The sequence below is a fragment of the Equus quagga genome, chromosome 16 (genome assembly GCF_021613505.1).
Source record: "Equus quagga isolate Etosha38 chromosome 16, UCLA_HA_Equagga_1.0, whole genome shotgun sequence".
Taxonomy (NCBI): Eukaryota; Metazoa; Chordata; class Mammalia; order Perissodactyla; family Equidae; genus Equus; species Equus quagga.
This window is the reverse complement of record NC_060282.1, coordinates 66,366,631-66,393,540: the sequence shown is the minus strand read 5'-3', so window position 1 is coordinate 66,393,540 and position 26,910 is coordinate 66,366,631. Positions and strand designations below refer to the sequence as shown.

The 26,910-nt window shown below is 39.8% G+C and overlaps 1 protein-coding gene across 1 annotated transcript in view; it reads right to left on the bottom strand.

Moving 5' to 3' along the window:
- C16H8orf34 (chromosome 16 C8orf34 homolog) overlaps nt 1–23,776 on the bottom strand; it is a 371,062-nt gene extending 347,286 nt beyond the window's left edge. Inside the window, exon 1 of the mRNA XM_046642279.1 lies at nt 23,300–23,776. Within this exon, the coding sequence (XP_046498235.1) occupies nt 23,300–23,614 (315 nt within the window). The 5' untranslated portion in view covers nt 23,615–23,776. The remainder of the gene's footprint in view (nt 1–23,299) is intronic.
- Nucleotides 23,777–26,910: the final 3,134 nt, after the last annotated feature.

The window sequence follows — 26,910 nt, the reverse complement described above, 5'->3', positions numbered from 1 at the left end:
CTCCAACTCTACCATCTGCCTCATTCCTAGTGGTAGGCTTGCCAAAGCTCCCCTCTTGCTTCTTGCTTCTGCCTTTCCCATATGTGGACGTCCATGAAGGTTCCTCTTCTCAGCGTTTAATACTGACATTTCAAACAAGAAAAAAACAAAGGCAAAAGAAAACAGTATGTTCCTGTCTTAGTCCGTGTGGGTTGCTCTAACAAAATACCAGAGACTGGGTAGCTTATAAACAAAAACACATTTATTTCTCACAGTTCTGGAGGCTGGGAAGTCCAGAGTCATGGTACCAGCTGATCTGGTATTGGTGAGGGCTTCCTGGTTCATAGATGGTCATCTCTTCACTGGTCCTCAAATGGTGAAAGGGGCAAGGGAGCTCTGTGGGGCTAATCCCATTCATGAGGGCCCCACTCTCATGATGTGAGCACCAAAGGTCCCATTTCCTAATATCATGATATTGGGCACCAGACTTTCAACATGTGAATTTTGGAGGGACACAAACATTCAGACAATAGCGGTTCCTTTGGACAGTTTGGGACTCTGAGATCCAAATCCTTAGGTTATAGACTTTTCCACTGGGTCTCTGTCTTCAAGATCATGGTCCTCCTGTTGACATCTCCTCACTAGAAATTTGGAAATAGAGGTCTCCTGTATGTCTAAGTCAGGGGCATTTATAATCTACTAGGTCTTATGGACTCAGTTTCAATGGTGCATACAAGCACCAAGTAACATACATGGAATTCAGGATGGCTTTCCTGTAAGACATACAACATATTGGGCAAGATTTTGTTTTGTTTTGTTTTTATTTGTTAAACTAAAATATAGTGGAAGTAAATATAGTTTAGTAAATACAGTGAAGCATATGGTGAAGTAAAATGAGAGAAAAGGAGAAAGACACGCAGTACATAAAAGGAAAGGCAGGAAAACCAACGGGAGGCGGAGCAATGACCCTACAGGTTTTGGATGCTCTGGGCCCTGACCACTGTCCAGCCACATCCTACCTCATTCCTCCCTTCATTCTCTACTTCCAAGGCACACTAGCCTTATTCCAGTTTCCATTAGGCCAAGCATCTCACTATATCACGGTGTTCTTCTACTCTGCTATGTTAGTCCTCTGCCCTAACCCTGTGCCCACTCTTTACTTCAACTCAAATCTATTAAATCCATGTTCTGCCTCATCGTCACTAACTGAAGAAAGCCTTCCACAGCCTCCGCAGGCTTATGAGGTATCCCCATTTCTAAGCTCTCACAATAGTACTTCTCCATTCTCTTTTCAATACAAGCTAAATTAAATAAGTATTTATCTAATTTTGTTGTATTTAATGTCTGCCTTTTCTGATAGACCATATGATCTTTCCTTCCTTCATTCATTCACACAACAAACACATGCATTGTTCCAGGCCCGGGGGATACAAATGCGAACAGAATAGAAAAAGGATGGGACCTTGACATTGCCCTTTGCAGTACTGTGTGTCTTTAGCACCTAGCCCATTCAATGGTATGTTGCAGGCACTCCACAAAGGTCAAAGGGCAGAAGACGGGTGGATTGATTGAGGCAGATGAGGGTGCAAGTAAGTTCTGGGACTTGACTCAAACCCAGATGTGCCTGAATCTAAAGCCCATTCTTGTAACCACTTTGCTATCGTGCCAAATGCATCAATGTATTATTTGAAATACGTAATGTCTTCAAGTCTAATCATACCTTTGGTACCAATTAACACCTAGCCCACTGCTTGGCATTAAAACAAGAACTCACTGAATAAATGCTGACTAATTCCTAGAGTACAGTAGGTCAAAGCAAGCTGTGTACAAGTATTTTAAGTAGTTTGTGTTTCATTTTTCTAAACAAAATAATACTCCTAGGGACATTCTCTAACAAAAAGTTGATGAATCCATCTTTCATGATTGAAAGATCGCCTTGTTTTGGCTCATCTTGTTTCTTTTCTAGGGTTTGATTAAATCATGAAAAGTACCAGAATACTAATAGAAGCAGAGAGAAACATGGGAACATCCTGTATAATGAGTTTCTATTGCAACAATGTTGTGCTTGTCCACTTAATGGTTGGAGCAGTGGTTTCCTAATTGGGTGGACATGACCATCTGTTAGGGCATGGGGAGAAAATATTAGTACTTCTACTTAGATTTATTTTTATTTTATCTTTGGAAAGTGTCCTTGTTTAGATGTGTTTTTTATGTATAAAAGTTATTAACACAGTTGCACATGCCCATAATTTACACACACACATAAATATGGATACATGAAGAAACACTTTTTATGGATAGGGTTGCACAATCAAAACATTTGGAAACTACTGAGTTAGAACATGATGTAGGCAAAGCCCATGTCAAAAATTAAATTTCCTATGTCATCTTATTGTACATAATTAAAATCTCTCTCCTATAAAATTAAGTCCCATTAAGAGGATCTGGATGAGTCATCACAGAACCATCCCTGCTAAAGAGTTAGAAAAACACTTCAGGGCCGGCCCCGTGGTTAAGTTTGCACGCTCCGCTTCAGGGGCCCATGGTTTCTCCAGTTCAGATCCTGGGCAAGGACCCGGCACTGCTCAACAGGCCATGCTGAGGTGGCGTCCCACATACCACAACTAGAAGGACCTATAACTACAATATACAACTATGTACTGGGGGGCTTTGGGAGGAAAAAAAAACAAAGAGGAATATTGGCAACAGATGTTAGCTCAATCTTTAAAAAAAAAAAGACAAAAACACTTCAAATAATCTTATTAATGTTGATTCTATGACAACTTTTCCTATATGAAGAAAGAAGAGAAAACTACTATTTATTGACATCTTGTTTTACACTAGTCACTCGGTCAAAACATATATCCTTACTTAATCTTCACAACCCACCAAGCTAAGAAATATTTACCCTACTTTGCATTGATTGAATGGAGGTTAAGAGAGGTAATTTCCTAATATCACACTTCTAGTAAAAGGAGAAACTAGCATTTGACCAATTTTCAACTGTAAAGTCCAAGCATTTTTCCCCTGAGGCAGAATCCTAATTTTAGCACTTAGATGTGATCTTGGACAAATTATTTAAACTCTTTAAACCTAGATCATTTATTTTTTAAAAGGGAATGATGAAGATAACTGCTTTTGGTTGATGAGTACGTTTCACACATGGACTCTCTGTAGCACTGGGAGAAACATGCGAACGTTTTAGGGTCTATGTGATGTCTTCTAGGCTTCACTCTCTCAATCTCAAAGCTCATATTGAATAATTACAAGGAAGTTCAAATATTTTCATCTGTGTTTGGCGGATAGCTGGGCCCTCAAACGATATCCATGTCTGGTTAGTACTGAAAAACAACAAATCCTGTCTAATATGAATTTAAAAAATAGATTTATGTTTGCTATGTTACTATAGTCAGAAATGGGGGAAAACTTTTATTTTAAATTGGATTTCATGAGAAGAGAAGGTGGGTATCAAGGATTAAGAGCTCCCACCCTGTGTTTGCTGTAGATTTAGCTAAAGCACACCAGAAGAGACACAAACATATTTCTAGTATAAGCTTCACATCAAAAATTCTAAAGTATAACCATCATTTAACTAAGAAAGAATTATGTCATTTTGGGTTTCATTAATATTGCCTATGGCTATATTTATTTTAGCTATGTGATATACTGAGATTACTAATTGGACAATAAACTCCAAAATATGTATTTATTTGAAAATAAATGTAGAGAAAATATATTTTAATTTTTTGGCCATAGGTTGCTATAAATAAAACATACTGTGACTTAAGAAAAGGAAACAAATTCTGTTATTAAATTAACCAATGTAATAGGATATGGAATGAGACAGTTCCAGCTGTCTCAGAATTTTTGGCTAAAGCATTAAAGCTGAGAACAGTAGATGAGAAATAAATCACGTGGAATGTTGTGATGGCTAATTTTATGTGTCAACTTGACTGAGCTAAGGGATGCCCAGATAGGTGGTAAAACATTATTTCGGCATGACTGTGAGGGTGTCTCCAGAAGAAATTAGCATTTGAATCAGTAGATTGAGAAAAGAAGATCATCCTCGCCAGTGTGAATGGGCATCATCCAATCTGTTGAGGGCCTGAATAGAACAAAAAGGCAGAAGAAGGTTAAATTTGCTCTCCCTGTTGGAGCCAGGACATCCACCTTCTCCCAACATTGGACACAGGTGCGCCCTTGGTTCTGAGGCCTTTGGACTTGGACTGAATTACACCACCAACTTTCCTGGTTCTCCAGCTTCCTGACAGCAGATCATGGGACTTCTTGGCCTCCATAGTCATGTGAATCGATTCCTATAATAAATTTCCGCTTATGTATTGTGTGTTTGTATATGTACGTATTACATACTTATGTACGCATGTGCGAGTGTGTGAGACCAGGAACATAAATTTAGGATGGGGACATCTGAATGGACATAGAAGTTGAAAACCTTGGACCTCCATGCTTCTCTGAGCTTCTCTTGCCAGTAGAAGCAGGTTGCCCTTCCCTGTCTGTGGAGATGGTCTTATTTTGGTTGGGGCCCTGAACAACCTCACCAGGGCAGTTGGCTTGCAATGGGATACTTTTTCTCCTTAAGACTCACCCCAAGCATCCCTTTTATTCTTTACACTAATAATTAGTCAGATATCAGCTTGCTCCCAGGAGGCAGGTAAAAAGCGTGACCCTGTAGGAGATAGCTTATACTCCATCAGATTTCCCTAATTCATTTTGGAAAAAATATGTGCAGAAATAAATTCTAGGGATGTTAGACCAAAGCAAAGGAAATATAAGACTGGATTGGGCTGGATTAATTGCTATGGGAGAACCTAGAGATTCCTTATGTAAAACGTTAGCTCTTGTGTTCTAACAATTTGCTGTGTTGGTTGACTGACACGGCCTCAATAGAGTCCTGCATTCAATGAGGTTGAGATGCCAGAGTATATCATGACACAAAGGAAAGAATCCAAAAGTTTAGAAAGATAAGAATAGTGGAGTGAATTTATCATGTGCAAACTCACATTCACTCACTCTCAACTCTGGGCAGGCTCAGAGGACATCCGCTTCACTAAAGCATTAAGAAATACATTAGTGAGGAGACTAAGAGAGCATCCTTGAAAAGCTCTGTGGTGGCTGTCTTCTGAAAGCCAGGGATGACAGTGAGAGTTGTTGCTACTGAGAGAGGTTCCACTTGCAACTGAGATAATGGCTTCCAGAGTAGCATAGTCCAGGTGGCCGGACTTAACTTCCAGAGACAAGATGGACATATTTACCATAATGGGAAACAGGGTCAAAAAAGCAAAATGCCTTGACCAGCAGTAATGTTTCACATTGCCTGATAATCAATCATGATGTCCCTAGAAATGGAACAGATGGGCAGCCTATGGAAATAGAACAATCTGTAACAGTAAAAAAAAAAAAAATTAGATCCGATAGTCTGAAGCCTGACTTGAGTTACCACAGTGGAGTCTGGCCTCAGGAAAATTCAGGGATGTACCAAGTTGGTGAGGTCTCTGAGAGCCCATTAATCCTGCAGGATCTCCTCTCCAAAGTCGTCACACCCCACCACTGAACATCACAAAGGGGCAAGCCCTCTTTGGATTTTGGAGGCATCATATACCACCACGTACTAAGCAATCCACTAGGCTGCCGGCTGCCCTGTTTGACTGGGGTCCAGAGCAAGGCAAGAGCCTGCAGCCAGTCCAGCTGCAGTACAAGCTGCTCTAGCACTCAGTCCTGACGCCCCAGGAGATCCAACGACACTCTGAGTGCCTGCGCCAAGCGAGACGCAGCTTTGAGTGGCAGGCAAGCCTGCAGAGGGGAACCAAAGCACAGACCCCTAGGGATTTTTAGTGAAGCCTGGTCTGCTTCCGCAGATAACCAGTTTCCTTTTGAGATATACTTCTTGGCTTGTTACTGGACCCTGGAAGAACACCTGACTATGGGACATGAATTGGCCATGACACTTAAGCTGCCCATCACGAACTGGGTATTCTCTGACTCACCAACCCTAAGCTTGGATACGCATCGCAGTAATCCAGAATGCACAGTAAGTTATATTTGCAGGTAGCTCACATTCTTTCAATACATATTCCTGCTACATTGCCTCCACTCCCTCAATCCATACATTTGTCCTCATGGAGAGTTCATTATGATCCATGACTAAGAAGAAAGAAGGAAAATAAAACCTTGAGACTGGTTTACACCTGGTCCTGCATGATATACTGGCATAAAATCAAAGTGGACAGTTACAGCATTATAGGTCCCCTCAAAAGTCTGGTAGAAGACAGATAGAAAGGCTCCTAAGATTTAAGAATATTTACTTATCCACTTAACTGATCTAATGTCAAAAGTAGAGATCCACTGATTTATTGGATGGCTCAGAGATTTGAAAAGAACAGACGTGGAATACTGGTTTCAAGGATGCCTAGGGAGAGACATGTGAAAGAACACCTTAAAATGTGTATAAAGGATTAAGGTATTTGTTATCTGTCCATTTTGCAGGTCTGAACCAAAAAAAAAAGAAGAAGAAGAAGATAGAATAGAAATAATGAACAACAGCATATAAGCTGGGAAAAGTGGTGGCTAGAGGCAATGCTCTCTAAAGTCCTTGCATTATTCAGGAGGAAGGTAAAGATATAGCTCAACTGCACATTTTAAGGTAAATATGTATCTTATGATGTCTGGGATAATGACAAAAAATATAAGTTTAAAATCTCCAAAGTACAGGGAAAAGGTCTTACACAACATATTAGCAATCCAAATCCAGCAATGTAAAAAATAGATTACACATTTTGATCAGCATCAATTTCTCCTGGAAATGCAGTTAGTTCAACATTTAAAAAGTCCAGTAATGTAATTCTCCCCATTAACAGAATAAAGGAGAAAAATTATATGATAATCTCAATATACAAAGAAAGACTTTTAAACATTATAGAACTCAACTCTTGATTTAAAAATTCTAGCAAACTGTTAAGCAATGGAATCTTTCCCAGCTTTATAAAAAGTATCTACCAAAAAAAAAATTGCTAACGTTGCAATGATCATCCCTCTTAAAATTAGGATCCACACACAAAAAATACAAAGTGTTACCACTTTTATTCAACATTGTATTTAAGGTCTTAGCTAAGAGAGCAAAACCAGAAAAAAAGACATAAAAGCTATTGAGACTAAAAAGAAACAAAATTATCATTTTTCCTATTTTTCACTAATAATGGCCATCATATCATCAAATGAAATAAAGAAATAGGAAATAAAAGCTATAATGACTGGAAAGAAAGAAAGAGTCATTTTCACAAACAATATGGCTCTCTACATAGAAAAACTCAAAATAATTTCAGGCTAAGTAACAATAATTAAGATAATTTAGCATGTTTCTAGATGTACACTTAAAGTCAAAATTAACTTCCTTTCAGGGGCCAGCCCAGCGGCATATTGGGTTGAGTTTGTGCACTCCACTTCAGCTGCCCAGGGTTCACAGGTTCGGATGCTAGGTATACACCTGCACACCACTCATCAAGCCATGCTGTGACAGCATCCCACATACAAAATAGAGGAAGGTTGGCACAAATGTTAGCTCAGTGATGATCTTCCTCACAAAAAAAAAAAAAGACTTCCTTTCATCATAATTAAATCCACTTCCAGTCCAATCTCAGAAAATAATCTATGGCAAACTCCTCATGTTGCTTTCACAGAGTAGGCTGGCATTCTGAAACCCTTTTGGGTCAAGATTTCATTGACCTGAATGATCCTCCAAAATCACATTTTTTAGTATATTAAAATACAGAAGAAAGTAAATTAATAGATATAGATTCTATAGCACTTTCTCCAGTCCACAGCAGAGTAAAAAAGATCAGCTTATCCTTAGGTCAGTGATGCATTCGCTTTACATTGATGAAAAGCTAATGTAGACTCTGCTAGGTATTAAACAATAAAATCTTGGTGTTAATGAAGGAAACATCAAATTCACAATTAATCTGTACAAACTCTACGATTTTAATGAATAATCTTCATTACTTAATCAACATGAGCCAGCATGAAAAAACCTCTCCATTTAAGAACCCCAGACGTATACTCTATGCAAGAAAAAAGGTGATCGATTAAACAAACAAAAAAGAATGCCATTTATTTTAGCTGCATCTTTCTTATGCTTGCATAGATTGAATGGCATCACATAAATAGCTATGGTTTTATTTTACACAAGTCACAATATTTGTAACTATGTGAATAACTTAGGACTCATGTTACAGATAACAGAAAATTCAAATCGGTCTGTCTTACACGAAAAAAGGGGATCCATGGATTCATAAAACTGACTGTAGAGATTTTAATTCCTTTTACTTATGTGGATCATCTTTTAACCTTCTTTGAGGTCTTTGCATATTTTTCATTGTAAAGCTTAGAAACAGTGGAAAGGTTTAGCTTGCTTTGTGTAAAAAGCAAAAACCATTTTGTGTTTCTGTGGACCATGCTCTCTTTTATGCATTTATTCATTCAACAAATATTCGACTAAATTCTTATGATGTGTATACTACAAGTTAAATACGTCGAAGAAACATTAGGGGAAAAGTCAACAATATTGTCAGAAAGACAAGCCATAACCCAGAAAGTAGTTAAGTAACAATGTGGTTAACAACAGAAATGAGTGGTACGACCCCTAAGTGCAACAGAAGTTCACAGAAACAAAAAAATCTAGGGAATCGAGAGCAGTCAAAAAACATTTAATTAAGAGGCAAAATATGAACTACCCCCTAACGAGTGGTTGCTAGTTGGCTAGAGGATGGTAGTAGACCCTGGGGTATGTGCTCAGATCCTTCCTTCAGAAATAAAAGCTCACTCTGCCAGCTGCCGGGAGTGTTGGCTGTTGCAGGCTCTGACCTGAGGCCTGGTCCAAAATTGTCCTTCCGAGGAAGGCAGCTGCCTCACCCAAGGTTGCATTCTCTCTCCAGAACAAGCCTGCTCCGAATGACTGGAGTACAAAATCCTGACCCTCATGCTTCTGTTGGAACAAACACGGAGGGCCTCCCAGTTCCAGGGCCCCCAGTGTGGTCCTCTCCACGTCATCAGTTGAGGACTCCACTGTAACTGCCTCCTACTTCAACTTCTTCCTCTACTCAAACCTGCTTCCCTCTCCCCCTTCAAGGTGCTGATCCCGTGAGTGTTCCACAATTAACCCTCTGCACACAAATCTCTATCTCAGAGTCTGTTTCCCAAGGAACCTAGTCTAAGACATTACAGAAGAAAGGGAAAATATTCCGTGCAGAAAGAATATCCAGTAAAGACTTGACATTATATGTACTATTGGGAAAACTGGACAAACTAGCCTGGATAACACTGAAGGCAGTGTGCAGGGACAACGAAAAGTATGATTAAGAAGATTCTGGAGAACCTTGAATGCCACTCTGGTTTGGAATTCATCCCACCATTCAATGTTTCAAAATCTTTGCATCTTCAGTGGCTCAGGACTGTGAGTTTATCCTTTTGGATGTCTGGACACAGAGCTAAAAGTGACAAAATGCAAGCATGAAAATTCTCTAAAATTTGATTATCTTTAAAATTTACATGAACCTTGAATTTTGTCCTCAGTTATTGGCATTTGTCATAACGAATGCATACTCTCATATAAGAAGCATAGCCACAGTGAGTGGAGAAGCAGAAAATGTATTTTTTCCGTAGGGAAATGACATGATACATATCATTATTTGGAATGGTCAATGTGTCAGCCACCTGGAGAATGGACGAGGGTGGGACAATCTGACAGAGCTGTGTGGGTGTCAGGATTAAGTTGGCAATAATTAGAAGAGCAAGGGAGGGATACAAAAGGCATTTCAAAGAACTAAGTGAAAGGATTTGATCCTTTACCAGATATATTTGTATGAGGGAAGAAAGGAGACAAAGATTACTAAGTCTTGGGAGGAATTTTTAAACCACAGATGAAACAGAGAGGTAAAGGAGAGCAGAACGTCTTGAGTTTTTTTTACCTTTCTTTTTGCCATTTTGTGTTCAAGGTACATATAAGACAATCTACAAGGAAAGTCTTTCAAACAGTATTCACTCAAAAATATTTGTGGAGGGGCCGGCCCGGTGGCGCAGTGGTTAAGTGCACACGCTCCGCTTTGGCAGCCTGGGGTTTGCGGGTTTGGATCCGGGTTGCGGACACGGCACTGCTCATCAAGGCATGCTGTGGTAGGCGTCCCACATATAAAGTAGAGGAAGATGGGCACGGATGTGAGCTCAGGGCCAGTCTTCCTCAGCAAAAAGAGGAGGATTGGCGGCAGATGTTAGCTCAGGGCTGATCTTCCCCCCCAAAACAAAAAAAATTGTGGAAGAGGCAATGCCATGTAGACAGCTGTCAATATGCTGATGTTACAGCAGATTCCAGCTTGGTCTTAGACATGTCCAAATGAGATTCAACATATTTCCTTCGCAATGCTTTCCATAACCTTCTTGAGGCCACCTCAGTTTTCATGCCCCTTCACGCTTAAGGTAATTTATTCCTTAGTATTCCTACAAAGAGCCGGGGTACAGGATGAAATAATGTGGGGCTTTGTCAAGCCAGATAACACGGACAGTCCATGATTCTCAGTGTTTTCCAGCTTTTTAAAGAGGATTTTAAAAAGAGAATGCGGGGATGGGTATAGCATAATAGTCGGGTTGTATTTGAAAATCTTGACTCATTCCATCTCCCCACCTGGCACCCTTTCAACTCCCCTGATGTTCATTTCCACTCTACCCCATCCTGTCCTCTCATCACCACCACTTCTGATCTTGTCTACTCAGTTAGGGATTTTCCTCTTAGCCTCTGTCAAAAATCCTCATGAAGGTTTTAATTGACAAGAAATTCAGTACTAATATGCAGATTACTTAGAACACACGTGGGAGTCAGTAGGGGCCTCAAGAAGACAACATCACCTGAAACAAAAAAACTTAACGATACTAAAAGCAACAGTGCAGTAACAGAGAGAGCTTGGAAAATGGGATGGTTTGTGGGAGCCTATTAACTTGGTACCTCATATGAAAGCTATAAACCATTCTTATTTTCCATCCTTTTTGCATATCTTACACAGTTGTAATAATATTCCACATACAATCTTGAATTCATCTGTTCTGCATTTTTAATGGCTCCATAATATCCCTTCTGGGGAAAAGTTTATTTAGTCTTTTTTTAAAAAGTGTTCGGTAAGAAGGATAAGAATGAATAGCTAATTGTAAGAAATGGGCTACTGCGCATGGCGGAGATGTGTCAGAGAACAAGGTGGGCAAAGTCCATTTCCTCATGGAGGTTATATTTAAGAGGGGTAGCCAAATATCAAACAAATAAATAAGAAAATGCCAGGACTTGATAAGTGGTGTGGTGGAAATAAAACCATGTGGCAGGATGGAGGTTGACTGAGAAGCAGCTGAAATTTGTCTATGAGGGCCTCTCTGAGGACACATTTGTCCTCAGATCTGAGTGGCAAGAGGAGCTGGTCACATGAGGTGTGTGGGGGAAAACTTGAAAACATCATGCAAAAGGCTTGAGTCTCAAAGCCTGTCTTTCAGGCAACTTCGTCTCTGCTACTTATAAGGCTAATCCTGGGAGACATCATCCTGCAAATAAATTCTCACCAAACAACCTGCAATGAGCCAAATAAATATTTTTAGACCAGCCATAGTGTGTAGCAACAGGAAACAGATCATACAAATACATCCTATGATGTGCGTAAATTATTTGAATCGAGTGGGTCACTTTATAATTTATATAACATATTTACATTCATCCTCATTTCAGAAAGAATTTAAGGTACTTTCCAAAGAAGTATAAATTATGATCAAATAGCATAAATAAAAAGTGAAGGGAAAAAGATAAAAAAACTAAGCGAAGACAATGCGGGGAAAGGAATAACGGTATAAATGCTCATGACAATGGTCTACATGCTGGTTTTCACTAAGTTACGAGTTCCCAGAAGCCTCTGCAAAAAAATGGAAAAAAAAGACAGAGCGAATGCTATTAGTTACACAATTCAAAACATTCATGTTCTATTTTTGACAGTATAAAATTGAGTTGAGCCGTAGTTCTCATAAGATGATGCTCCCTAATGCAATGACATGTCCCTCCACAATATCCTTTAATAGATGACAAAACTGTGTTTTCATGGTCTGGTTCTTATAATGACTCTCAATAAAGGCTTCTTAAACCACTCCAGCTGCAACCCAGAGAAAGTAATTCAATGGGCCAACCTAATGTAGAATGGGTACCCAAGTCACTGTTCAACTAACTTCATCCAAAAATACATTTTTTAAGAACATAATGTACATCACCTTCATGAATTCTTCACTAAACATTATTTCTCAAAACCGAACTATTGATAAAGCAGGGACACTGATCTCTGTTGGATTCCCTACTAATCTATAGACTCCAGCAATGCGATGTTGCCAATTATACACAGATGTCAATGTCTTAACTGAATGCTAAGTGAGGGTTAGATTTAAGACAATTCTGTGACAGCTGGGACTTTCTGTGAGCTTCCACAAAGTAGAGTATTTGTCATCTGCATATTTTAACAGTGTTGTTTTTCACATCATTGCTATACTACTAAGAGAAAAGATACTAGTGAATGTTTCAACAAATACTGTGGGTCTAAATAGAATAATGTTCTGGGCTTAATAAACTGTATAAAATGGCTTTCATTACCATTTTATATAATGCTAAGAGGATTACTATAATTTGTAAACAAAACATATAACAGGAAAAAATAAAATAACCAGAACACCACCAGGTCCTCTGGAGAGAATTCATAGAAATAAAAGAGCATTAAAATAAAGAGAGTATCTCAAAGACATACAGCTACAATAAATCTTATACAGTGAAGTTTGCTTCATACAAATTGAGAGGTTATTTCAATGTACAGGAAAATCAAATGTATTCTCAGTCAATATAGCTTGTCACTATGAATTTAGATCAATTTGTTCAAACAGCAAAGAAATAGCAGGAGTTATACCCTTCTCTGCACTCCAGGCTATACTTCAAAAAGAAATTTCTCTTTTTTATGTTAAAGGGACAACTTACAACCTAAAACCATCAGAATGTTTCATGTAGAACACTACTCAACAATCAGATCATTTAGACATTTTCAATAATTCATGTTTAGATGTCTTATGGTTTCTGAGAACTTCCAAGAACAAAAACAATACCAACAGAAACCACTCTATTCAACAAATCTGCCTTTGACCTTGTTCAGTTTCCATACTTGATTCTACGGCATATTCCTTGACAACCAATTTCTAAATCTAAATTTCAAATATGAATTTCTTACTTCTAGTCATATAATGATGGAATGTATTGATGAGCATAAAAATGGACCCGGCATATAAACAGAAAACCAAGGTAGGCTTTCGTAAAATTATCAGAACATAATAGTTGAGGATGCCCAACTATATAGTCTTTTCTAAATACGCATGAGTTTTTGAGGATAGGAAATGTTTTATTTGCATTTGTGCTTTCAGTATATAATGCAGCACCCAATAAATATGTACTGAATGAATACATATGAATGAACACAATAAATATGTACTGAATGAATACATATGAATACAATACATATGAATGAACACAATAAATATGTACTGAATGAATGTAGATGACGTTCCAAACATCATGCACCAAAGAATTTAATAGCTGTTGAAAAGATAACCAAGTCATAATGAACTCTCAAGGGAAATCGTCCGTAAACTGCCGAGATTCCCAGCCTCTGAGCGGCACACCATTATTGGTACACAAACCAGACTCTTCAGATATGATAAGTCAGTCCTGATTTTTTTCATTTGTAAATGTATTTGACAACTATTTAGTGGAACATCTACAATGTAGAGGCATTTTCTAGGCATGAAGATATATAAGCAGTTAAAAAGAGTGACAAAACATCTGCTTTTTAGCTTATAGCCTGGTGACCAAATATAAAATAAACTGAAATCAAAGGAATAAATCCAAAGAAGTAATATCAAATGACAATAAGGGATATAAAGAAAATCACGCCACAGACAGTTGTAGGGGACTTGGGGTTGCGTGTGCTGTTTCAGTTAAGGGTGAGCCAGGTTGCCTTTCTGAGACAATAAGAGAGATTCTGGATTGTTTTCTAATATTATATAATGTTTCCAAATTTAACCTAAGCATATTGTCACTTTTGTGACACAGCAACAAGCAAGGCCTCCTCTGAACCCTCTGATGAACAGATACCAACACACACATGCACACGTGCACACACCACATACTTGGCTCGGCCAAATGCTACTTCCTTTCCACCTGTGCCATATGCTCTTTCAGACATACCAGAGCTACAACCTAAAAAAGCAGATGTACACTCTAAGTTAGTTCTAATCTCACGATACTAGAAGGCCAACCTTCCAAGCATCTCTCCACGTGGTCTGTCACCGGGTTATTAATATTAATAGAAAAGAGCAGTAGTGGCACCTAATGTGATGGCAGCCAAAATTTACTGGGTGTCCACCAAGTGCCAGGCACTGGACTGGGTTCTTTAGACTTTGTTTCATCTCATATACTCCTGATAAAATCTCCCTTAGGTACCATTTTGCAGATGAGGATACTGATGTTCACAGAGATCAGGTAACTTGCTGAGGGTCAAGTAGACAGTAAATGATTCCTAAGCTGGAGATACCTCGAAATATCAACTGCCTCATCCCCTGCAACTGTGTCATGCAGTTTCCTCCCTATTAAATGCAAATGCACTTGGAGGGGAGTTATGCATTAAGCCTTGCACAGTGGTGGGAATTAACTTATCAGAACCTCTCTTGAAAGCAGATATTAAAAAGGGAAAAATATAGGGGCTGGCTCCATGGCCGAGTGGTTAAGTTTGCGCGCTCTGCTGCAGGCAGCCCAGTGTTTCGTTGGTTCGCATCCTGGGCGCGGACATGGCACTGCTCGTCAGACCACCCTGAGGCAGCGTCCCACATGCCACAACTAGAAGGACCCACAACGAAGAATATACAACTGTGTACCGGGGGGGCTTTGGGGAGAAAAAGGAAAATAAATAAATAAATAAATAAATAAATAAATAAAAAATCTTTAAAAAAAAAATATATATATATATTTTAAAAAAAGGGAAAAATATAGCTGAAAGTGAATTAGGTAGTTAAGTACACATTTAAAAGTTATTCACTGTACATAAAGGCTAATTAATGGGATGGGAGATATTTTGGTCTAGATCTTAAAGGAATATATATTAAGATGCTATTTAGTAGCTGGTTCTATCTTAAATGCTTTTTTTTATAGAAGGAAAAAAAATACACAAATCAATGTTTTGTTTAATTCAACCGAAGTGTACTGAGCCCTTGCTTTATAATAAAGTCTGTGTTCCACTAGACACTACAGTAGATGCAGAAGAAAGCGTAAGGCAAGACACTTGTTTCCCACCTTCAAGAACTTAAGATCTATATAATATACGAACAAATAACTACTGTCAGCAGGTCACTGATCCTCACACATCCTTCAGGGCAGAAGACCCCTCCCTAGCTGGGTAGGTTGTCCTCTACCACTGGGAGGGCACAGAGGAATGGCATAGAAAGCACAGGCCCTTTTTAAACAAGTCACATCAGTCCACTTTTTTAATGTATGCATTTCAGTGCTATAAAATTCCCTCTCAGCACTGCTTGAGCTGTAACTCCCAAATTTCCATATATTACATTTTCCTTTTTATTGTTTGATGGATTTTTATGTCCTTGAAATGTCTTCTTTAACTAGTAGATTTAGAAGTATGCTATATATTTTCCCAGTGTTTTGGAAATTTTCCTACTTTCTTTCTGTTATTCATTTCTAGTTTTATTCCATTGTGATGGAGAAAACACCTTGGTGGATTTCAGCTGAGGTTTGTTTTGTGGTTTAGGGAATGGTCTGTCGTTGTATACATTTCACGCCATTTGAAAAGAATGCATATTCTGCCGTAGTTGCATGGGGTGGTCTACCAATGTGGACTAGATCACGTTGGTTACGTTGCTGAGTTCCTCCATAGCATTTCCAATTTTCTATACGATTGCTCTTGCCATTGTTAAGACAGGGGTTTTGAAGTCTCTAATTATAGTTGTGGATTTGTCTATTTCTCTCTTTAGTTCTACCAGTTTCTGCTTCACCTACCTTGCAGCTGCAGCTCTGTTGTTCAGTGCATGCACACTTCGCATTGCTATTTTTCTCAGGGGGTTGACCCTTCTATTATTATATGACAGTTTCTATCTCCGGTAATTTCCCATCCTCTGAAGTGCACTTTATCTGACACTAACATAGCCACTCCTGCTTTCTTTTGATGTTTGCATAATATATTTTTTCCATTCTTTTACTTTCAGCCTGCTTATATCTTTGTATTTAAAATGAGTTTCTTAGGGAGAGCATATAGTTGGGTCATGTTTTTTAATCCACTCTGACAACGTCTGTCTTTTAACTGGTGTGTTTAGACCATTTGCATTTAATTTAATTATTGACATATTAGGGGCTAAAGTAAGCAATGTTTTTTCTTCTGTTTGTTCTTTCTGTTTTTTGTTTTGTTTTGTTTTACTTTTTCCCGTTCCTGCAGGTTACTTGAATATTTTTTAGAATTCCATTTTTATTTATCTATAGTTTTTGAGGACATCTTTTTGAATAGCGTTTTTAGTGGTTGCTCTAGTTATTACATTATTCATACACAATTTATCAACAAGTGTCATTTATCAGCATAAGTGAAGTATATAAATCTCACCTCCTTTGCACCCCTTTACTCTTCCCTGCTTATAACACTTGTCTTAAATACTTCCTCTATATACATTTAGAACCACTTCTGACGTTATAATTTTTGTTTCAACAAACATAGTTTAGAAAACTCAAGAGGAGAAGGAAAATGTATTACATTTTCTCATATTTTTGCTCTTCCCATGCTCTTTCTCCCTACCTGATGTTCTAAAGTTCCTTCTGTTATCATTTCCTTTCTGTTTAGAGAAGTTTCTTTAGCAATACTTTTAGGGTAGGCCGGCTGGTGACAAATTCTCTTGATTTCCACCTCAATTCGGAAGGATATTTTCTCTGAGTATAGAATTCTAGGTTCTTCCTTTTAGCACTTGAAAAATACTGTGCTACTTCCTTCTTACTCTGTGGGTTTGATGAGAATCTGCTGTCATTCAAATTGCTTTTTCCTCTATAGGTATAGTGTTGCATTTCTTCTCTGGCTGTTTTCAAGATTTTTCTTGTCTTTTTTTCCCCAGAAGTTTAATTATGATGTATCTTGGCATGGACTTCATGACAAGGGCAGCCTTGTTACCACTGGGTGATGGTGAAAGTTCTGACTCCTCGCTAGACCTCCTCCACCACAACACTGGTGGGGAGGGAAAGGAAGGCCTCACCATTGCCAGAGGTGAGAGAAGTCCGGCCTTCTCACATGGTCTCTACCAACACTGGCCTCAGATAGCAGCGGTAAGGGTGGGCCCACAATATAAATGTAAATTAAAACCACAATGAGATACCACACAAACCTATTAGAATGGCTATTACAAAAACAGACAACATGAAGTTTTGGTGAGAACGTGGAACAACTGGAAGTCTTATACACGGTTGGTAGAAATGTAAAATTGTATGTGCTTTTCAAAACTAGTCGCTAATGTCTTAAAAATTTAAACAGACATCTCCCATGTGATCCAGCCAATCCACTCCAAATATTTACCCAAGAGAAATGAAAACATAAATCCATACAGAATACTCAGCAATAAAAAGAACAAACTATTGATACATGATAAAACATGGATGAAGTGCAAAATAATTATGTTGAGTAAAAGAAGTTACACCAAAAAAAAAAAAGTGCATAGTGTATAATTCCTTTATACAAAATTCCAGAAAAAGAAAACTATTCCATAGTGACAAAAAGGAGATCAGTGGTTGCCTGGGGATGTGGAGGGAGTAAGGAAGGGTGGGAGGAAGGAATTACAAAGGGGATTTCAGACAGCAGGAAGGAGGAGGGGCATATGAGAAACATGTCCCAACTTAGTCCATGTACTTTAAGGCACCTTCCAGGAAATTCCAAAAAAGATTTCCACCACATATCCTTGACTCTGTCACTTGACTATACAAAGGTGCAAAGGAGATGACACCCCCCAATAAAGAAGTCCCCATTCATAAAGAAGGAGAAACAGTCTCTCTGCCTTAGCGCCTTTCTTGTGTTTCAGCACTCCTGTGCACTTATTTTTTAATATTTTTCTGATATTTCAATAAAAATATGACAGGGAGAAGAGGAAAATGCATATGCTTAGTTAACCAGAATTGTATATTTTCTTCACTCAGAATTTTAGCTTATTATTTATTGGTTTCCGTGTATAAACCACTAATTCAGTTCTTAACTACATTCACATGACTTAATGTTTAAAGAAAGCCAATAGGTGAATTATTTTTAAATACTCATTTCCTAGATGCTCTTTTTTATTTTTAATGTTTTTTTTATTTCGACGCAATTTTAAACTAACAGAAAAAGTATATAACAGCACAGAGAACTCCATATACCCTTCACCTAGAGACTCCATTCAAGTTTTGCCAACTTTCTCAATCATGTAATTCAGAGCAAAATATTAATTCTAGGACCATATTTTGTACTTATTTGTTATGTTCCTCCAGTCTGAGACCTCCTCTGGCCTTTGCAACCTTAACATTTTTTAGACTCTAGGAAAGTAGAATTTCCCTATCAGGTTTATCAATTCAATTCAGGTCATGCATGATTGGCAGGAATATTACAGAAGTGACGCCATCTTGTTTTAATTTCATCTTATCAGGGGGCACAATGCTGATTTGTCCCATCACTTGAGTAAAGTAGTGACTGCCAGGTTTCTTCACTAGCAAGTTACTTTTTCCCTTTGTAATTAACAACTATTTTGTGGAAAGATACTATTTATGTAACATCTCATTCCTCATCCAACTTCCACACATTAGTTTTAGCATCGATTAATGTTCCTTGCCTGAATTATTACTAAGACGGTTGCCAAGCAGTGATTCACCAATCCCATTATCCCTTCTACTTTTATTAATTGGCATTCTACTCTAAGGTAAAGCTTTCTCATCTCCTCGTAAATTGAACACATTCATGTAGCCCATTATATCCCAGTAGAATAAAATATCCCTATTTTATACAGTAAGATAATCTGTTACTACCATTCTTTATTTTAACTCTCAAACTGTCCCAGATTTAGTTAATAGGAGTCTCTTCAAACTGGTTTCTATGTCTTTTTGACATGTTCCCCTGATTCTTTGACCACTTCTTTACTTTCTGGCATAATACGATGTTTCAGATTCATCTTGTACCTTCCCAACCCCAAACCAGGAGCCAACCATTTCTCCAAGGATACCTGGTTCCACTTAATGGAGAATGGTATTTAGAACCCAAAATCTGGTCACTAGGTGTGCTCATTGCTACTGGGATGTTGCTATTCCCAGGCACAGTAAACAGAGTATGTATGAGGGTAAGTAGAGGTTCTTTGAACTAAACAAAGATGGTGATAAAGTGGTTCCATTCTACTTGGAGTGGGTCGGACCACATTTGGAGAAATGTAGTGAATTTGGTTTGCCAAATCTTCAGTGTACAGAAATTTAAAAATTCTAATAGTTTACAATTCACTCTCTTATGAGTGTGATCAGGGCTGAACCAAGATAAATGACTGCCCTGAGCACATGTGCAACCAATAATTTTCAAATAATTATTCTATTTACTTAATGAGAATGGGAGAAACTGAAAGTTGTGTACTCCTCTGTGTTGAAAATAAGGACTTTATTGTGATGTTCCACGTCATATATCCTCTTGGAAACTAAGTTAAACTGCTTACAATATATACAAAATAGATCACTTGATCCTAATAAGCAGTTATCTGTCAGTTAATTATTCAGTTTCAGAATTTCTGATGGCCAAGTTCTTTGACTGTTAAGTGGCTGGTCTTCGGGTTTGAGATAAGTCTTGCATTTGCACTGTGCATCTTGCCTATATGTGTTGCAAAAAATACCACTCGGGTGGGAGACAAACCATTTCATATCTTGTCAGTTAAGTAAGGAGTTCTGTGTGGAAATCTATATTAAACAGGATCATAGTTCTAATTTACTGCAGCGATGTCAAGCATTCCTTACAGACTAATGCACAGGCTGTTCTCGACTTGCCTGCCCTGAATAAGCCAATGAGAATACTGAAAGTATTACATCTTGCAAAAATTTCAAAGAGTTTGTGGAATGTAAGTCTTTATTACCATTTTCACCTTATATCTTCATATTCTTTAATTAAAATATTATTACCCAACACTCTCACGTAATGATTTCTAGGCATAGCTTTGTAATGCCTCAAAACATCTTAAATCATATTTAAAGGGAGCACAAATTCTTACTCCTAAATCACCTGGAAATGAGATTAATTTCAACCTAAGGTAGTTTTTCTTGTTTTTTTTTAAAGATTGGCACCTGAGGTAACAACTGTTGCCAATCTTTTTTTTTTTTCTGCTTTATCTCCCCAAGTCTGTCCAGTACATAGTTGTATATCTTAGTTGCAGGTCCCTCTAGTTGTGGCATGTGGGATGCCGCCTCACCGTGGCCTGATGAGCTGTGCCATGTCCGCGCCCAGGATCCGAACCAGCGAAACCCTGGGCAGTCGCAGTGGAACGCGCGAACTTAACCACTGGGCCACGGGGCCGGCCCCTAAAGTAGTTTTTGAAACACTATATTGTGTGCAGCACTTTATAAGCGTCTCAAGTGATAAAATGTTAGACATAAACTAAGTAAGAAATAAACTACATAAGTAAACTAATAAGCTGTGAAGATAAAGAAAATTAAAACAGAAAACAGGATATAAGTATTCTCAATACCAGTATATGTTAATTTTGCTATTGTCTTAAATAATATTCATTCGCTCTCTTTCAAGTGTGTCACTCCCATAAACTTTCTTAAAACATTTCTAACTTACAAAATCTGTCAAGGGGACATATTGTTAGGTCTTGTATGTCACCAACGCCAGCGCCTCAGCACACACACAAAAAAACACAGCAAAGAACAGATAATAAAACTCGGAGTCATCTAACTGTTTCAATTTGCGATTGGTAAAAGGAGATTTTTAGCTTAAGTCACTATTTCTCACAACGTGGTCCAGGAATTAAATAGGTAAAAATCACCTGTGCCACTTCTTACTAAATTCAGATTCCTGGGCTTCTCCGATCTCCTGAAGCTGTTCTTACGAGGACTATTGACCAAAGTCCTGGGAGCACTGAGGACGATGTTAGATCAACAATGTCCATTTTATACTTGTTTCACTGGTTTCCTAGCACGAGGAGAGAGAGGCTATAAGCTAGTGAGATTTTCCAATTTTATGAAATGTGTGTAATTCTACTCTCAAAACCAAGTTCCATCACGATCCAAATTGTTGCATAAGGACCTACTTTTAGTAGAAAACAACTTACCCATTTTCTCCTTTCAATTGTTTAAAGAGCACATAAACCCTTAAAAATTAACTACATCCTTATGACTGCAATCCAAGCTTATGGGGATGTACGTGACATGTCACCCGAAAAATCAACAAAAAACAAAGCATATAATTTCATCGTCATTTGTTTTTTAGTGAGGAGGACTTAAAATATGAGACAATTCTGCCAGCGTTTAAAATTCAGCAGTGCAGAACTAGCTGGTGAGCATTTTAAAAAATGAGCAATTCATAAAATTAAGTTGGATTTCCTAATTAAGCAGAAAGTTTTCATATATTCCAAACTCTATTATTATCACTTGGAGAGAATCTTGGGAATTTTAAAATAAGTTAACAAACGAGAATAGCATCCGTTAAAAACAATTCCTTGATTCTCCCTGGTAAATTGTAACTTTATATTCTAGGAGAGTAGAAACACTCTAAAAGTATTTTTTTAATGTTTCTTTTGACTCAATTAATACACTGTGTCACAAAGGGTTATGATGCTTCTGCTTTAAAATATAGATATATATACACGATTATGTTTCGTCTCTAACCATTAGCCTAAAGCCAAAGAAAAGAATTCTAGTAGCTTCAGAAATTCTAGTTTGCTTTTGTATATAGATTCCCTTTGCTAATACTTTTGGCAGAAACAAGAATCAAGATACACATTGTAGGACTTCATGACTCTATACAACGAGTTTCCATTGAAACAATGGTCGTATCTTTCAAGACAGTACGTTAACTTAAAGTTAGGCAGAAAAACTTGAGATCTTGCATGTCTTGCTTATCTGAAACCCGTTCTCCCCAGAGAAAAGACCTATCTGATCACACCCTTATGCTCCTCTCCTTTTTTGTGCTGGGGCACTAATTCGCATTATTTTTCTCTCTGCAGGTATCATTCTCTTCTCTTCAGTCCTAGGGAAGCAGCTCCATTCTCCGCTCTCTTCCTCCTGCCGCGTTTCAGCCTGCGCCGACGCCGCGGAAAGGTAAATCCCCAAGAATTGCCACAACTGCTTTTTGGGAGGGGGAGTGACGGGGGACCCATCTCGACCCTCCTCCGTCTTTTCACCGCCGCTCCATGCCCACCTGCACAGGTGAACCGCGAGGGGAAGGGACCCTGGGCGTCCCACCCTGGGGGGCCTCAGAATCTGCCCAGCGCCCTGGCAACCGGTGGGACGCTTTGCCAGTGCCGGGTTTCAGTCGCGCATTCTCATTTTCTCGTGTCCGCGCTCTTCCTTTCTCCTACGGGATTTTTGTCATCGATTCTTTGATGGCGAGAGAAAACAGCTCAGAGCTACATGTCTCCTTCCCATAAATACGTGTGTGCTTTTCCCGAACCTTTCTCCGCCCCTTTCTCCCTCCTAACACATGTAGGGTCTGCAACGCAAAGGACTCTCCTTTCATCCAGAAACCAATGACAGCGTCTCGGTTTAACAATCCATTCATATTCCTTCCCATTGCTAAGCATCTCCTCCACCTTTTCCGGTTCTACTACTACCCACACTTAAAAAAAAAAAAAATCCAACGTGCAAGATAATGTGAATCCCAGGAAGAAAGTGTGCGTGTGTAAGACAGTCTAAGTATTTGCATCTGTCCATCTCAGCCCGTCCGGGTCCTGTGCATGTGACTGCGAGGTGCAGGACTGTCAGACGGCTCAAAGTTCCCCTGCCAGGCTGAGACTGGGCCCTCCCGAGCTCACCTGTCCGCGCCCAGGTACCCGGCGGAGTGCCCGCCCGGCCGCGTTCCAGGACATCTGGCCCGGACCGAGCGAATGCCAGGGAACTGGGGCCACAGGGGCGTCCCCTCCAGAGCATTTGTTCTCCATGCCTCCTTCCCCCCGGGGTATTCTGCGCCCCTTCCCCCAAAGACAAACGGGACTTACCACAGCGCCTTACCTCAAACAGGGGACCGATCTTGTTCTTCTCCAGGTAAGCCTGGATCCGGGATTGCTGATGAGACGCCATGGAGAGACAGAGGGGCCGCGGAGAGTGCGCGAAGCCGTGCGCCTCCGCTGGGAAACAACCCTCCTTTCCCCCGGACTGGAGCCGCGACAGCAGCTCGGGAGCCTCAGCTTCCCCGGCGCGGCGCTCAGCCCCGGGCGCGGGCGTGGGCTGCAGCGCCGGGAGCCGCGAGTGCGCGGGGCGCTGGGAGCCGGAAGCCCGGCACGGTGCCGCCAACTCAGACAACTCCGAGGCGAGAGGAGAACTCATTCATCGGCGTCTCCTCCTGCGCCCACCCCCGCAGCTCTGCGCAGCGCCCCGCGCGGGGAAACTGGCGGCAGAGGCGCCAGGTTCCCTTCCCCTCTGGGCGGCAGCAGCGGGTATCAGGGGGCGGGGGACGAGCCGGAGAGGTGCTGCTCCGCCTAGAGCGGCGCCGGGGGGCGCCCTCGGGAGCACCGGGGCCGCGGGGCTCGAACTCGCCGCGATCGTCCGCGCGCGCGCGCGTGCGCGCGTGTGTGTGTGTCCGCGCGCCCGACTGTGTGTGCCTCCTCTCCCGGGTTACGGGAACCCCCAGCTCGGGCTTCTCCCCGAGGCTGTGCTCGCCTGCCCGCGCCTCCCTAGCGACAGCGCTGCTCCAAAAGCCAATGGTGAAGGTGCTTCTTTCAAAGTGCACGTAAATCTGGTGCTTGTTGGCTACTCCTTGGCAGCTACAGATTCAGTTTGGAAGGGGGTCGTCCCCACCGCCCCTTCTGAGCCCTTCTCGGCACCTCATGCTCTGCCTGCGCTAGCGCAGGGACCCAGAAGGGCAGAGTTGGACGAAGGTGCGTGGGTCTGAGGACTGGGCGCGAAAATGACGTTGCCTTCCTTTAGAAACTCTGGCCTGGCCCGGAGCAAGTGGAAGGGTGGCTGTAGGCTGAGAACCCAAGCTGAAAATTCCCAAAGTGCAGACGCTCGAAGATTGGCAACAACCCTCCAGCTGTTGACAGGAGCAAGAACGAAAAGCCAGCCAGCCCTCCCTTCCAAGTTTGCCATCCTGATCCACATATGATAATGTGGATGATAATCCTCATATATTTATGTCTGTATATCTATAACTACATCTCGGATGCTAAGCTCTCCACTTAACGATGTTTCCTCTAAATGCTTAACGAGTTCCTCAAATTTAGCCAATACCTTTCTTGTTATGCCAGGATTCCCCGGTTGAAGATAAGGTTTAGAATGAAGGCAGCAGTTGTCCTTAGAACAGACTGCAACAGTATAGATTTGTTTTTCTTTCTCCATTGTGTTCTGGATTTGTATAATTGGTAATTTTTATTGGTGTTGGTGTTTTTTTCCCATCTGTATGACTACTTAAATGAACTATATGTGGGAACATGCCATAGTTAGGAATGGAATATCTCAGAAAGTAGTGTTAATTCTACTTAATAATTTAGATAAGAAGTCTGCCAGAATACTTAAGAGTTTAACCATCACTGATAACCAGAAATAGACATGATTTGGAGCAGAAAGATGCCCAAGTTATTATTTTTACAATCAGACTCGGGTGATCTCCCCAGGGAGAATTAAGTTGAATAGCAACGAGGTGCCCTACGTCTGTGTCTTCCATTGTAGATCAAATTATACATTTTTGAATATGTTCGGGAGAAATTAAATGTAGATAGTGAATATCAACATATTTATTTGCTATAAGGTGTGGTATAGAGCCATCCATGATGCAGCTAAAAAGTCAAATAATTTTGATACCACATAGTACTGGAGAATAGGAGTGGTACCTTCCTCAGAGAGACATGAGGCAGATGCTTCTTTAAATCAGATCATTACCATTCTTAAGTCTTCACCATGCTCAGAGCACCGTACCCAGGGCCTTGAATAGGAAAGACAAAGCTTTGTTGGCAAAATACTTATGTGTGAAAGGGAGAATCATGAAGACATATACATTTATGTGTGTTAAAACACTGAACATCCCAAAATTATATTTTTAAAATTCAGGAACTATTTCAGAACTTTTTTAAGACCTACCTCAAATACCACCTCCTCCACCAAGCATTTCTCAGTTCTTTCCACCGATCCCCAAACCTGACTTCATTACTACAATAAATATTTATTGCACAGCCTCTCCGTGGCAGACATTACGTTAGGACTGAGGATTCAAAGGTGAAAAGCTTTGTCTTTGTTCTCAGGTGTTCAGTCTTGTTAAGGAAATTGGCGTATACACAAATAATGACATTAAATGCCTTGTGCTAATATAGGTAAATAAAGCATGCTGTGTGCACCCTGATGATGGAAAAATTACCTGTGCTGAGATCATCAAGGAGCGCTCCATAAAGGAGATGGTGTTTGAGTGAAGTGTTGAAAGAAGAGTAAAATTTTACAGTTTTCCACATGGGATTGGCGGAGTGAGGATAGGAATAATGTTTCAGGCTTTGGCATTAAAAAATAGCATGTGCAAAGGCACTGAGGCACAAAAGAGGCTGGTGGTTAGAGAAACAGAGAGTATATGTGGAGGAAGATGGGCATGCAAGGTTAAAAATGTAAGCAGAGTTCAGCTCATTAAAGGTCTTCAGTGCTTTCTTATAAAGTATAGACTTGCATCTTTGGGCAATGAGAAGCGAGCAGAGGAGCGTTAGTGAGGTAAAAGTTTTAGGAAGATTGCTCTGGTTATAACATGCATGATAGACTGAAGAAGAATGACACAGGGGTAGCAAAAGCAATTTTGTTTATAGAGTCCATAAAGAAATCAAGAGGGCCAGCCCTAGGACTGGGGATGTGGGGGTGGAGAGGATGGGATGTATTCAAGAAATCTTAAAGACTAATTTGTTGATGAACTATATGTATCAACATATCCATATATCACTGTATATGTAGAATGAGGTTGGAAGAGAGAATCAAAGATAACCCTTTGATTTCTGCAATGAAGCTAAGAGATTATAGATTATTTGCCCAAGTCACCGAATGAATAATTGATAGAGCCAGGTTTTGATTCAGGATTTTCTAACTCCAAAGCTGAAGCTACTTCCATCCTCTACTCTGTATCCTAAAAATAGTCAAGAATTTAGTTTGCGCATGTTAGTGTCCCTTAGAGAGAAAGGCTATGTCCCATGACCGGGCACATAGTAGGCACTCAATGAATACCAGCTGAATGAATGAATTTTAGTAGCTCTATTCAATCCAGCTCCATTCTTTCAGGCTAAACTTTGCTTCTGACACATGGCATTTACGTTCTGTTCTGTTCCATTTAATTAATTGCAGGCGTATCTTGGTCCTTCTTTTAAATTGCAAACTCTCTAAAACCATGAACTGTATCTTAATAATTCCCTTGTACTTTACAGCGTGTAACATAGTAGATTTTCACACAGTACGTTCTTCATAAACACTTCTTTAATTTAATTAATAGCCTATTGCTGTACATTTTAAGATTGGCTGAAAAGTCACCATTGTCTTGGAGTGAATTTAACAAGTTTCTTCTGCACACAAAATGTGGTACCTTTACGCTTCTCCTTTTTTGGCTTGAGTACAGCATGAAAAGGCCATTTTCGGTGAGCCCATTTTAACCTCATTGCGTTAAA